The 13,692-nt window shown below is 36.3% G+C and overlaps 1 protein-coding gene across 32 annotated transcripts in view; it reads left to right on the forward strand.

The window, feature by feature from the left end:
* The window catches only part of Sorbs2 (sorbin and SH3 domain containing 2), a 381,956-nt gene extending 371,579 nt beyond the window's left edge, over nt 1-10,377 (forward strand). For 30 of the 32 annotated variants that reach the window (XM_045142051.1, XM_045142046.1, XM_045142042.1 and 27 more), the window contains 3 exons: nt 1,810-1,859; nt 6,081-6,187; nt 8,226-10,377. In XM_045142051.1, coding sequence (XP_044997986.1) covers nt 1,810-1,859; nt 6,081-6,187; nt 8,226-8,287 — 219 coding nt within the window. In that variant the 3' untranslated portion in view covers nt 8,288-10,377. The remainder of the gene's footprint in view (nt 1-1,809; nt 1,860-6,080; nt 6,188-8,225) is intronic. The other 2 variants (XM_045142050.1, XM_045142071.1) reach the window with 1 other exon arrangement.
* The last annotated feature ends 3,315 nt before the right edge of the window (nt 10,378-13,692 follow it).

A 13,692-nucleotide genomic window follows, 5' to 3' on the forward strand; every position in this document is an offset into this window, starting at 1 on the left:
AAAGAACTGGAAGAAATGTAACTTTATGTTATGGATGACTTATACTTGAAGTATTCTAATCGATTTAGGAATATCTTTTTTTTAATTTAATTTATTAGTTTTCTTTTCAGTAAATACAGGCAGTTTGGTACCATTACTTAGGCTCATCTGTGATCTACCCCCTCCCATTAGACCCTCCTTGTTAATGAAAATGGGTCGTGCATTGTGGAGTTAGCCCCCAGTTATTAGTATGATAAATGTCTCTGCAAATCATGACCCAACATGTGACTCTGACATTCTTTCCGCCTCCTCTTCCGCAAAATTTGATTTAGGAATATCTTAAATGAGCTCAAAATATATGGAAATTGGTTTGGCCTTTATTATTAAAATACTATAATTTATAATGTAATAGTTTGATAATGCATTTTCATCATTTTTGTTTATGTAATAAATTTATACTGATTTCTAGAATAGGCCTATTTCATGGTGTTTAGTCGCCAGTGGGGGAAACAATTCTTTTTCACTCTTTACTTTTCAGTTAATGTATTCCATGAAGAGATGGTGAGAAAAATTCTGGGAATACCATTAATAAAGGATTCCAATTAATAGATTTAAAGTTTAAGGTTTTATTAGTGAAAATACTTAGTCTATATTAGACAATGTTGATTGGAAGTGGTGAATAAGGAAATTTAGGAAAGGGTTTCACCACAGACTCACACTGAAGGACAATCCAAGCAAGGTTCCCTAGCCAACCTTGGTTGAGTGGCGTTCCTATGGACAATTTCAGAGAAAATCTTCCAGACTATAATAATGATGGTTACCCAAGCACTATTCCTGATATCTGGAGACACAGGTGTAATAACTTATGTAATAGTCATCAGAGCCTAAACTCTGATTTTGTTATTTCACCAAGTACTTCTCACTTAAAATACCTTTGAAATGTGTTGTGAATGGGCTGAATGCATTTCTTTCCCTCAAAAATTAATATACAGCCCATCAAGATAAATTCCAATGAGTTTAACTATTCAGCAAATATGTTAGCTTTCATTCACTGAAATATTTATGTGGCTATATGGGATGCTAAGGCTTGTCATTTCCAATATTATAAGTATCTATTACAGATACTGGTCTTGATGCTTAGTTTAAAAAGAAAGGAAACTCTTTTGAGAGTACAGTGCACTGGGAATTTCTACCAAAATTTCTCTTCTAAGGTAAAATATATGTTACCTGGATACTGTTTGTTGCATTCTACTTCTCTTTGTCTTCTCTCTTTAAATCTGCATGCGCTGCCTCCACATTGAGAACAGAGAATATTAATTCAATTGTAGCATGGGATGTCTGGCTATTGATATTCATTTGTACTGTGTTGTCTGTGAAGGAAAAGTTAAGAGTGAACGTGGTTATTTGCTGTTAAACTGAATGTGGCTTACTTTTGCTTGTCTGAGAAAATGCTGGAGAATAAATTTGAATGAAGGTGTCCATTCTTCTCATACTCTTGTGACCTGGTGTCCTTGTTCTTGCCATGTTCCTGACCTCTGAAAAATCAATGGGACTAAACCTCAACTTTCCTCAGTTTGGCAAGGCTAGATTGTGAACGTGTTCAAAACGTTTGAACCTTGGGTATTCTGACCTAATTTAAAGCACCCTTCAAAACAGTTTAAATATTGATCCTACAGTAATCCTTTAATTAGTGGATATTTTCTTCCTCTTGGTTTTTTACAACAGGAAATATTAAATGTCAAGAAAAGTATCATGCCATTACCCAAGTTATCTTTTAATTAGTACCAGTTTAAGCATTGATTACATTTTTAAAAAATCATTTCATTTCAGCCACAGCGTCCTGTGCTCACTCATGAAAACATTCAAGGTGGAGGGGAACCGTAAGTATTCTTCTTATCTTCTAAATTCAAGACTAACCCTTGACCCACAAAGCAGACAACTGATGTAGCAAATAGAGGTTGTGACAACTTTGCAAGTGAGAGAGATCAAAGCAACCAACCGCTTGTGCTCCTAACCCAAAAGAAAGTCTGAAGTTCTGCCACTCTTACCACCAAGATCAAAAGCTAAGATTTAAGGGAAGGTATTGATTCATGTACCCAGAAAGCTTCCAATGCCACAGTGACTCATATGGTTCACAAAACTGCCTCCATGCTCTGCTGATTTGCATGATTGCAAACTGCAATTTTAAAGATATGTATCACTTGTCCTAACATTGATTTTCCACCTATTTGTATGCTTTCAAAGTAGATCTAAAGTTTACCTAACAATGTAATTCCAAATATATATGTTTCAAAGCATCTTTTGAAAATGGCAGCATTAAAGCCCTCGCAACCATTCAATTACATGATGTAACTTCCACAACACCAGGAATATGCCCTTTGAAATGTTCCTTCCAATTTCCCTACTGATTTATACGTTAAATCCACCCCTGCAAGAACCACACTATCATTCTGATTCTCATTTGTCCTTATTTGACCTATTCAGAAGTTATCAGCTCTGTATTGGATCCTGCCTGCCCCAAATCAGGAGCAAGACTCCTGAAAAGAGCAGCTGTATTCCTCAGCCTTGCCCTGCACATCTGAGCATAAAGCCTGACCTTCTGCCCAAGCTCTCTCACTTGCTGCGGACAGGTTTGGGCTGACATAGAGCCTCCTCTTCAAGGGCAGGTCCATGGATATCAGCATCACTTCTTCCTAGGGCCAGGATAATGAAGTATAAGGATCCTGGGGTCCCTTCTTCCTTGAGGCAGGCTCATGGGTTATCAGCAACATGGAATCCCTTCTTACTCCTTGCAGACATGAAATGTGGTTAAAAGCATGTTCTTCAGAAATCATCCTACAAAATATGGCCACATAGGTGTTCTTATCAAAGCAAAGTCCTTATCACAATAGACTATAAGTAGTAGTTGTGCAAACTTTCATTTAATTGAAAATCTTTAAATATAACGTCTAAAGTTTTTGTGTGTTCTCTGATGTGTGAAAACAATGATAGAATGACATCAAAAAACAATAAATTACTTAGCTATTTAGGTTTTTCACATTACGAGTGCTTTGTATTAAACTGCTTCTAGGGAGTATGAATAAGTTGTGTTCTGTTATGCTGTCTTATGTCATATGTAATCACCATTTGACTGCTTTGAAAATACATAGTCCACATATAGGAAAAGATATTTTCCTAGTCAAACTTTAGACATTATAAAACACTCTTCCTTGAATTTATTTTTTATTTATTTATTTATTTATTTTTGGTTTTGGGAGGTAGGGTTTCATTCTAGTCCAGGCTGATCTGGAATTCACTATGTAGTCTCAGGATGGCCTCAAATTCATGGAAATCTCCCTACTTCTGCCTCCCGAGTGCTGGGATTGAAAGCATGCACCACCATGTCCAGCTTTGAATTTCTTTATGATTATAGTTTTAATTAGAGAGATTATGGAGTTCTGCTAATATATTTAAAAAACAGGGTTTGAACTTAAATTGGAAACATTAGTTATATTGCTATAATTCAGTGTGGAGACAATATACTTATACAAAAGGGTGCAAATCACAGGTTCCAGTTTGGCTCAGCATTTCCTACTCAAGTGACAAATTTCTTTTTGAGGGATCTTGACCCCACCTCCATTATTCACCTCACCAACACATTTTTCAAAACATCATTTTAAAAATGTAATTCAACTGCATTTCCTGTCATGCAATACTGATTTTGAAAGCCATCAGAGGTAGATTTACAAGAAGGTTTATTTATGTTTCCATAAAACTCCTTGTTATAATTATAATTATAATTATAATTATAATTATAATTATAATTATAATTATAATTATAATTAAACCAGAATGGCAAATGACTTCTGACAAGCATGCTAGCTTTCTTCATATAAAGAAGAAGTCCAGGCCAATTTTGGTTTGTTAGCTCTGGGGACCTTGAGATTCTTCAGGCAGCTGGGGTTTGTGGCCTTAAATAGTCCTGTCTCTGCAAGTGGTTGGAGATATGCCTAGAGGAAGGTTACAGCTGAGAAGCTCAATCAGAGGGTCAGTTCTCCCACAGAGAAATGCAGTATGAACCCATAAAAAGAGAGGCCCAGGAATGAGCATGGACAAGAAAAGAAGTTGGGCTGAAATTACCTTCCCCAGCGAATATACAAAACATATTCCTTTACTTGACCAGCCTCAAAACCAAATCACCACACAACACAGTGGTTTTTATGACTATACCACAGTTGCCATTGTGCAAACATCCAGGTCAGTTAATGTTTGTATTTAGCACTTTCTAGTCTTCTTAACCACTGCATCTTCTTTCTCTACCCTAGACAGTAATGAGAATCTCCTATTTATCTCCGGAGGCTATTAGAGGTCAAAAATATAAGGGAATAGCTGGGCATGGTGGCACACGCCTTTAATCCCAGCACCTGGGAGGCAGACTATAAGGGAATAAAAGGGCTTACTAGAAGGGCAAAGTAGGAACGGGGGAGAAATCTCACTTGATGGAGCTTTGGGCTGGGGTAACAAGATAGGAAGGATGTGACAGTTTTAAAGGAACATGTAGGTACCATGTCTTACAAGCTCTTTCCTAAACCCCCCAATGCCAATTTTTTATCCATATCCCCCAATCTGACAAGCCACAGGAATAGAGAGAGAAGCCTGAGGGTCAGTGTTCCCTATTTGTAATATGATACTTGAATTCAAGTAATAGAATGGTTTTAATATACCAACATGTGATTTTCTGACAGAAGAAATTAAATTAAAAATAACTCATTCTTGTTCTGAATGTTGTTACTATTTTTACATTTGCACATTTATATGGCAGTTATAGAAAGCCACATGAGGGCTGGAGAGATGGCTTAGTGGTTAAGTGCTTGCCTGTGAAGCCTAAGGACCCGGGTTCGAGGCTCAGTTCCCCAGGTCCCACGTTAGCCAGATGCACAAGGGGGCGCACGCGTCTGGAGTTCGTTTGCAGAGGCTGGAAGCCCTGGTGTGCCCATTCTCTCTCTCTCCCTCTATCTGTCTTTCTCTCTGTGTCTGTCGCTCTCAAATAAATAAATAAATAATTTAAAAAAAAAAAAGAAAGAAAGAAAGCCACATGAAAAATTCGCCATCTTTTGAAATCTTCTTATTGTACTAGTTTGTTTTAGTAATTTTTGAAATTTTCATGTTATCTGCATGCCAAATTTTTCCTGACCTTCCTAGCTTCTATAGTTTATATCTTCACTTTTCAAAGTGCCAGCCTATGTTAACAGTAACAAAATTTAATGTCAAATACATTAAAAGTTTCGATATGTTAGTGACCGATGTCACCATACTATCTCTCAAAGTGTTAAGATAAGGAAAAGAAAATGACATCATTCTATTAATAATTCTTCTTATAAAATTATTTCACAGGAAAATTTTTAAGTAAAACAGTATTTTAAGGGCACATGAAAAAGAGCTTAAATGCATAAGCTACCTTTCTGACTGGCTCAGAGATGACCAAACATAGACTCCATCCACCTAATGCCATAGATTTTCATATTTTTCATACTCAAGAAAATACTTATTCAAATCAAAAACCTATTCTGATTTAACAAACTCCCTTTGGTGAATAAAAAGCATTGATTTTTACACTGGTTCCCACATAGTGATTTACAAGATATGTATCTAAGACACTGTGAACATTTCAATTTAGAAGCCTTTAAAAATTCCATTTATAAGCCTCAGTTACTAGATTATGATCATAGCTGGCTAACCTGTGGTTCCTTCTTGTTGGTAATATTCCTGGTTAATGCAAATATCATTTACCTTATATCCTACAATAGTGCATAGATCCAAATGATGGTCATTAGCTGTCTGGACAATTAAAATTCAGGTCAGACCTATAAATGTTAAATGTTTAACTCAGATCATGAATATTATAATTTCATGAATATTCTTCATTGTGAGTTTTCAAATGTTATTATAGTGTCATTCCCATGAAAATTTGAATACTTCTGTTTATATGTTTATTAAAGACTTACACCAGCTAATACAATATGTCAATAAGAAGTGTTAAAGGTGAAATGAGTATTGTGATTTCTTTCATAATTTTTCAAAGATGCAAAAAATATTAAACACATTCATCTGTCCTGTTTAAGGTTTCAGGCTCTGTATAACTATACTCCTAGGAATGAAGATGAGCTGGAACTCAGAGAAAGTGATGTCGTTGATGTGATGGAGAAGTGTGATGATGGATGGTTTGTGGGTATGTGCAGTTATTCTAAGACACATTTGGCTGTCTCATCATCTGCTTGAGTTTGCTTGCTCACACTGTAATAACTGAGCTTTCTTTGAATTCATGGTGCTTTTGATCTTTCATGCATTCATATGCTCTGTGAAGTCCTTTGTGTTTTTTTAATAAGTTTTTAAAATATATTTATTCATTTATTTATTTCATAGAAAGAGAGAGAGAATGGGCATGTCAGGGCCTCTAGCCACTGCAAACGAACTCCAGATGCATGTGCCCCCTTGTGCATCTGGCTTACATGGGTCCTGGAGAGTCAAACCCAGATCCTGTGGCTTTGCAGGCAAACACCTTAACCACTGAGCCATCTCTCCAACCCCAGATCCAAAAATCTTGATTTCCATTTTTTTTTTTTTTGAGACAAAATGAGTACATGTAATCAGTAGTGCACTTGCAAGCCCTTCCACTCATTTACAGTCCTTTCCAGGACTCTGTTATGTTTTTAATATAGTTTAGCATTTGCTGTGCCAGATACATAGGATTTTCTATCAGTTTTATTCCAGGTTAATTAAGTAAAGAAAGTTTCTTCAAATAACACCAACCAGGAAAGATTAATTTTACATGGACAAAAATAAAAACAACAAATGTTCCTCACATAAGAACTATAATTTCTCTGTTCAGTAGAAAATGTTAGTTGTCAACAGAGAAAATGTCATTTTGGCAGAAGCAAGATTACAAGATACCTGACCCATTTCCTGGGCCTGATGTAGCTATTCAAAAAGTCCTCTGATTCTTCTCACCTTCCATTTGTAGAAGAGAAGACAAGTATATTCTTTAGCATTCCAAAGGCAACCCCCTTCTTGCTATCTTAAAAAGATAAATAAAGATGGGAGAATTCATATTTTTGCTGTAAGTCCCACCCCATGTGTAATCCTCAACACAAATGAGGAGAGAGAAGGACAGGAGATAGAAAATGACGACGGCAACTGCGGGAAAAGAAGAAGGACTAGAAGGAGGAGACAACGAGAGGTTTTCCTAAGACACCATTAATAAACAGTACTATCACATAACAGATACAAAGGAAAGAGGTGAAAAATTAAAACTTTATATGGACAGGTCCAGCAGTGGAGAGACTGAAAAAACTGAGGCCCCATGAGGCCACACAATCTCACATTCTATTCATATTGACTCCTAGCTGGAAAAAAAGCATAATAGCTTTTCTGCATGGTGGGCAAGGATAATAAATAACCAAACCAAGTTGATAAATTCCAGAGCATCAATCAAGAAATGAAGCTTTAGAGACTCTACACAACCTACTGTGCTAAAACTCCTAAAAAGGAATTGAGTGTACAAACTTACAAAATATACTAAGGAATACAGTATTTTGGACCACAGGTGATCCTAATGACAGCCATGGCTTAACTGGCCATGTTAGAAGTCATTATCATGATGGCACCCTACCCACCTCTACGTGCAAGCAATGTGTATGTCACTGTTATGTTTTTATAGTGACTTTAAGTTGTTCAGAATTACTATTTGTTAAGGAATCAAACAGTGCTTTTAAAATAGAGCATGAGATGAGAAAACTGATTTGCTAAAGGCAATGTCCCAGATAATGGCTCAGTGTTAACACTGTGTGGAGTGTCCCCTTGCTCCTGAATCAACCCTGGCACTGGTCCAGCCTCATATTTATGCCTTATCCCTCACTTTTTTTTTTTTTTTTTTTTTTTGATATCATGGTGAGTTGAGTCCAGCCATCCGGGTCCTCTGTAGGCTCTTCTTTCCCTTTACACAGAGAGTCTGAGTGAGCTGCTCTTTGTAGTGTGATATGATGAAGATAGATATAATTTATTCTCATAAAGTAATGACTTATAAGCAAGACAACTGAAATCACTAGCTTTCTTATTGTCCTAGAATAAGCTTCCTCACTTGCTTTCCAACTCATTTGGAGCTCATTGTCTTAGTGAAACCTTGTAAATGGAAAATCTTCAAATCAGCAGATTAAAAACATGACACTTCGTTGCTGTTACACCTTTTCATTTGTTGCTTTTATTTTCAGGAACCTCACGAAGAACTAAATTCTTTGGTACTTTTCCTGGAAACTATGTCAAGAGGCTTTGAATCACCCTCCCTCCTTATTTATGCTGCATTTCAGCAACACATCTGCGTAAACTTGCCTGAAACCTCCCCACAGGCCTCTAGTTGTCGTGTCTTATGGTTTCCAATACACCATCACCATCTCTACCTGCTGCCTCCAAATTGCCAGCAGAGTAATTGCAGTTGTGCACCTGAGGGAAACATGGCGGACTTGCATCACAGAAAGAGTTCAGCTTCCAGCTTTCTGCCCTAGAATTTGAAACATTCATAGATGAGATCAGAATGAAGATCATCCTATTTAGAAACAGTACAGTAATTTAGGGGGGAAGAAAATGTCTACAGAATGCTATCTGCTCTCATGGATGAATTCCCACCTCTCTGGAAGATTTCTTCCCTCAGGCAACCAGAAGACTCTGCAATGTTGTGGTTTGCATTTTCCCATTCTCAGCTTGGCAGTGTATTTTCCTTTCACGAGTTTGCCTGGTATCTTGGTTTACACTATTTGACAACTGTACTTCAGCTGTTGTTGGCCTGCATTTATTGTATGTTGTGATATGCACAGTGATTACAAAATCTAACACAGGAGTAGGAAAGTTAGTAGAGAAGGGTGTGCTTTTGTTGATTGAATGTAAATTTTCACTTAGAAGTCTTTTCCTGTCATTTTTTTGTGCTTATTAGAAGTCCAAACAGTAAGTAAGAAAGATCCTTTGATAACTCTGATGGGAATACAAGAGGTTTAGCTACATAACAGGAAAATAAACTATTGTGTTGTTAAGTTACATTGCTATTTTATATTAAAATGTAATCATCAGCAACAGTAACAATGAACTTTTAGTGTTTTATTTATCTGATGAAATTTAAATGAAAGCAGTGTTAGTGAGAGGTGCAAAGAACTATTCTAATATAGACATTTGAAATTACCTGTAAGCAATATTAGTAGGTTTCATCCTGTGTGCACATACACATTTGAGACTGTATGGGAACTTATACTCCATAAGATATGTTGTACATTTTATGGAATTGTAAAAGAGTCCCACATATTATTTTATACAACTAGAATACTCCAGGAGCATCAGAAGTATTAAGGCTGGTTTTAGCAAGGGTTATAATCAAGACAATTATTTTTACAGTGATACTTATTTTTCTTCTAAGAAACCCAAAATCCTGGCTACATTTTCAGACAGGGATATGTTGAGCCTGGTTTTCCGGGTGTGTGTACAATACTTTATAGGAACAAATTAGGCACATTTTTTTTAGTAACAATGTTAAACCATTCAGGTTTTAGTTTCCTCTCTAAAACATAAACTTACAAAATTATATTGACCCTGAAAGATTTACTAGTGCCTGAATAACACATACCTGAGAGCTGGCTCTGGTCCTCATGATTTTGCACATCCTAAGAGCCAGCTCTTTCCTTGTGGATTTCATAAGAACTGTTCATCTGTGAATCTTGAGAATCTCACAGATAAAACTTTTCATGGCATTCCTTCCATGGACAGAAGTTGATCTTTTCACAATACATAGACTTTAGAATTTTGTACATATGTTTTTTGTACAATTTACTTATTCAGAAAACAAGAGGATTTCCTAATTTGCTCTTTATCGTGTATTTCAAAACTCCTTCAGCAAATTACCCCTTATGTAATCTTGCAGATCATAAGCGCCCTTGCCAGCGTGATTCTGTAAGATAGAATATATGCAAATTTTTGTGAATTTCAAAGATCTTTACAGCCAAACTAAAATGTACATAAATAATGATTACAGAGGAACTTCATTAGGAAAAAGGTAAATAAACATCTTTACCCACTTTGATTACTGTCAAGTTTGCAACCAGCTTTATATCCTGAAAAGCTTTAGATTTGAAATCAAGTCAACTAACTGCATGCAGCTTTGCTGGTAAATGAAAATCCTCTTTGGTGGCACTTATGAAACAAAACTCCAATATCTGTGGCCTGCAATGTTTAAGAAAAACTGCTCTTTCTAATATCTGTATGGGATTTTAAAAGGAAAACTATTGCAAGCTGGATTTCAGGCAGCTGACTTTGAATTCTTATAAGAAAGGGTCTTTGTGTTTCTCTTGAATAGATATGTAATAAATTTTGCTTGGAAAGATACTTCAGATTTTTCTTTTTGTCCTTATGTAACTTATGTGCTTTATTCCAATTTATTAGTTAAAATAAGAAAATGAATTTTTTCTGTTCTCTTGGTATATAAATGGAGAGAATGTGTATAGGACCTCAGAGAAGAGGTGTTTTTATTAATTATGAACTTTACTGTATGAACAAGTCACATGTTGTACTCATCCCTGCTTCCTGCCCCACTCAGCTGAGGACCCTTCTTAGTGGGGCTATTAAATCTGTCATCAAAGCTTATTGGCCCAAATTCTCTTTGGCTAACTTGCTCTTTAGCTGAAACAATATATTTAATATATTTCTGCCTCAAAACTAGCTATTTCCCCAAGGAGGAGTTAGTTGTAGGAGTTATAAGCACCTTCCCAGTTCAACTATCTTAAAAATTTTAAATACTTGCCCTGTCAGGGTCATTGATAACACTATATACTCTTTCAGTGAATTTCAAACTCCTTTCTGTCACAAAAATGGCAAAGAGTTAATGCTCATATTAATATATCTTAGTCTCTTCTTGATCTATCCCTTTTTAACTCTTGCCTATATCTGTTAATTATTCAGAAATACAGGTATTCCTTTCTTGGCAACTTAGTTGATCAAGATGCCTTATCAAATTGCTCTATCTTAATAGCCACTCAGGTCTCTTTTACTGCATATAGCCAAGATTGCTCCCTTTTTGTGAAGAATACATCCTACAGTATTCTTGTGATCTTGTTTACACCCAAGCATACATGGGTCACCTAAGTATGTGAATCCAGATATGTCCATCTAGGTCATTGGATTGACAACAGGAAAGGACTCTGAAACTATGATCTCATGTTAATCTCCCTGCCATCACTGAAAGTAGATGCACCTATTGCTTACTTGATCAAAAGCAGAATATGTTTGAGTAAGTGTCTAATTTTCATAATTATTTGCTGCTTTATCAGTTTGTGTGGCCTGATAATTCTTTCCTACAATTTTCAACCACAAAGCAAAATATTTTTAACAATCATTTGATTAAAAAGTTTAAGTACTCTGGCAGCTTCCAAGAGCCACTTTTTTAATGATTTAATTATTTCACTATCCCCTCCAGATGGCAGCCCTTTATGGGTTTTTATATAATCAATTATGATTTCAAATTACTTACTCATCACTAATGATGAAGGTCAGACCACAGGCAGAAATTGATGGTGTTGATATGTGTTCTATAGTAGGAATTGACAAACTGTGGCCTGTGGGACAAATTCAGCCCTATATGATTTTCTTGGCCGTGAAAATTAAGAATGGCTTGTATACAAAACATTGGTCATCAAAGTGATGAGAGAGAACCTAACTTTGAAACTTAACTAGCTGAAATGTTATTCCTCCAAAGGAATTCATTTCCTTTCATTAGGTTTATACAAGAAGATATTTGTACATCATTCTATGATTATATTTTTAACTTAAACAATAAAAATTAGCAGAACTATTTTTCCTTGTAATGTATCTGTACATGACCTCCTCAGTCCCCTTCCCCCATTCTATCATAACATCTTATCACCTCACTATGCACAGATGGCAAGAAGGAGGTTTGTACCCAATCATGCTCAAAAGTGTTTCTCCAAAGGAAGCTAATTTATTTGCAAAAGAACACAGCAACTAGTGAGTATGCAATTTATTTATTAACTGAGCATGAGTGGCCATGAGATTCTGTAGGCCATGGCCAGTGAGCCAGCACGGCAGCTGGTGGGGCTTCTCGGAAATGCCTGGTATTATAGAGCCACTTTGAGACAGGCAAGCCCTCAGTGCTCTAGGAACACAGTGTGCTTGATGGACAGCTTTTAAATACACACAGCCCCAGGATACACTAGCCATTCTTGTTGGATGACTTGTTAAGTAACCCAGAGCCTTAGCTCACTGCTAAATTCAGCCCTTCCAGAGCTCAAGAAAGTTCCATGTGAGCTCATGCACATACATATATCCTGACCCAAAAACCTTTGAGCACAAATCAGAAATCTGCCTAGTAAATCTTCACCTGTTCCTCTAGAGTTTCTTGTTTCATTCTTTCCCCTGAAATATGATGGGTGACTCAGTTGTCCCTGTGTCTTCCAAAAATAAGTGCTATTTCACTTACTATTATCAACCTTGGCAGATGAGAGCCAACTCTTGCATTGATACTTGAGAAAGCTTGAAAATGACTTTTTAAATTGTTTTTAATTTAACAAGTAGTAGATACTAATTGTAAGAACAAGAAGAAAATATAAATAGCCAAAGTGAAGGACTACAGAGTCTTGTCTGGATGTTATACTTTGCAACATAGCTCTCCAGACAATTTTTCTGTACATGCATGTGTATATATGCACATGCCCTCATGTTGCACATGCAGGCAACCTAGAATCATACTGACCTACTCTTGTGGAGGACTGTGAAATAAAAATGATCAAGCCAATTTGACATTACCAAAGTCTATAAAGAAAAGGAAGAAATGTTAGTCAGTCCTCAGTATTCATGAAAGTGCAATTAATTTGAATTCCCAAGGCAAAAATTATTCCACTACCACCAGTATAGAGAAAACAAATGTTATCTGAGGAGTTGATAAAGGAAGGAAGAGGAAAAAATGAAAGGAGAAAAGGAAATGCTGTCAAATATCCCCCCACCTGCATTGCACATCTTTGTAGCTAAGTCATGGCTAAAGGAAGAGAGATACTAAGTTGAGCAATGTGTGAACTTCAGAGTCATGGGATGTAATGTCTGAATATTCCTGGGCAGGAGCAAAATTCACAAGGCCTAAATCAAAACTTATAGAACATACAACAATTCATTTGAAAGTAGTATATCTCAGAAGCATTAGATATAAAATATTTTTATAATGCACTATCAGAGTGTTCCTTACCTGGATGATTTTGTCCCTCTCTCAGGGAACATTTGTAAGAGATGTTGGTAGTTGCCTCCAATAGGGGGACTCTTGACATCTAGTATGTAGAAGGCTGAGGAGAATGTTAACTTCCCTTACAGAAATAGCAGCCTCTTTCTCAAAGGGGGTGGAAAGCGAGGAACCTGGAAGTTATCTTATGACCTCCATATATGTACTGTAACACACATGTCTGCACTTACACACTTAAACAGACACAAAACAAAAAGAACAAGGAGTAGCAGTAAGTGTTGAGCAGTTCACTTTATTAAAAAAGATGGCACATCCCCAAAGGCTAAAATTTCAACAAAGTCTTCTCATTCATTGCTAATTATGCATAGACTTCATAGACTATCAAAGCCTCCCTCATTTCTCTCTGCAACAGTGTTGAAATCAGTAGTAGTAAAGTCAAGAGTAGTATCCCTCCACAA

This window comes from Jaculus jaculus, chromosome 1 (genome assembly GCF_020740685.1).
Source record: "Jaculus jaculus isolate mJacJac1 chromosome 1, mJacJac1.mat.Y.cur, whole genome shotgun sequence".
Classification (NCBI taxonomy): domain Eukaryota; kingdom Metazoa; phylum Chordata; class Mammalia; order Rodentia; family Dipodidae; genus Jaculus; species Jaculus jaculus.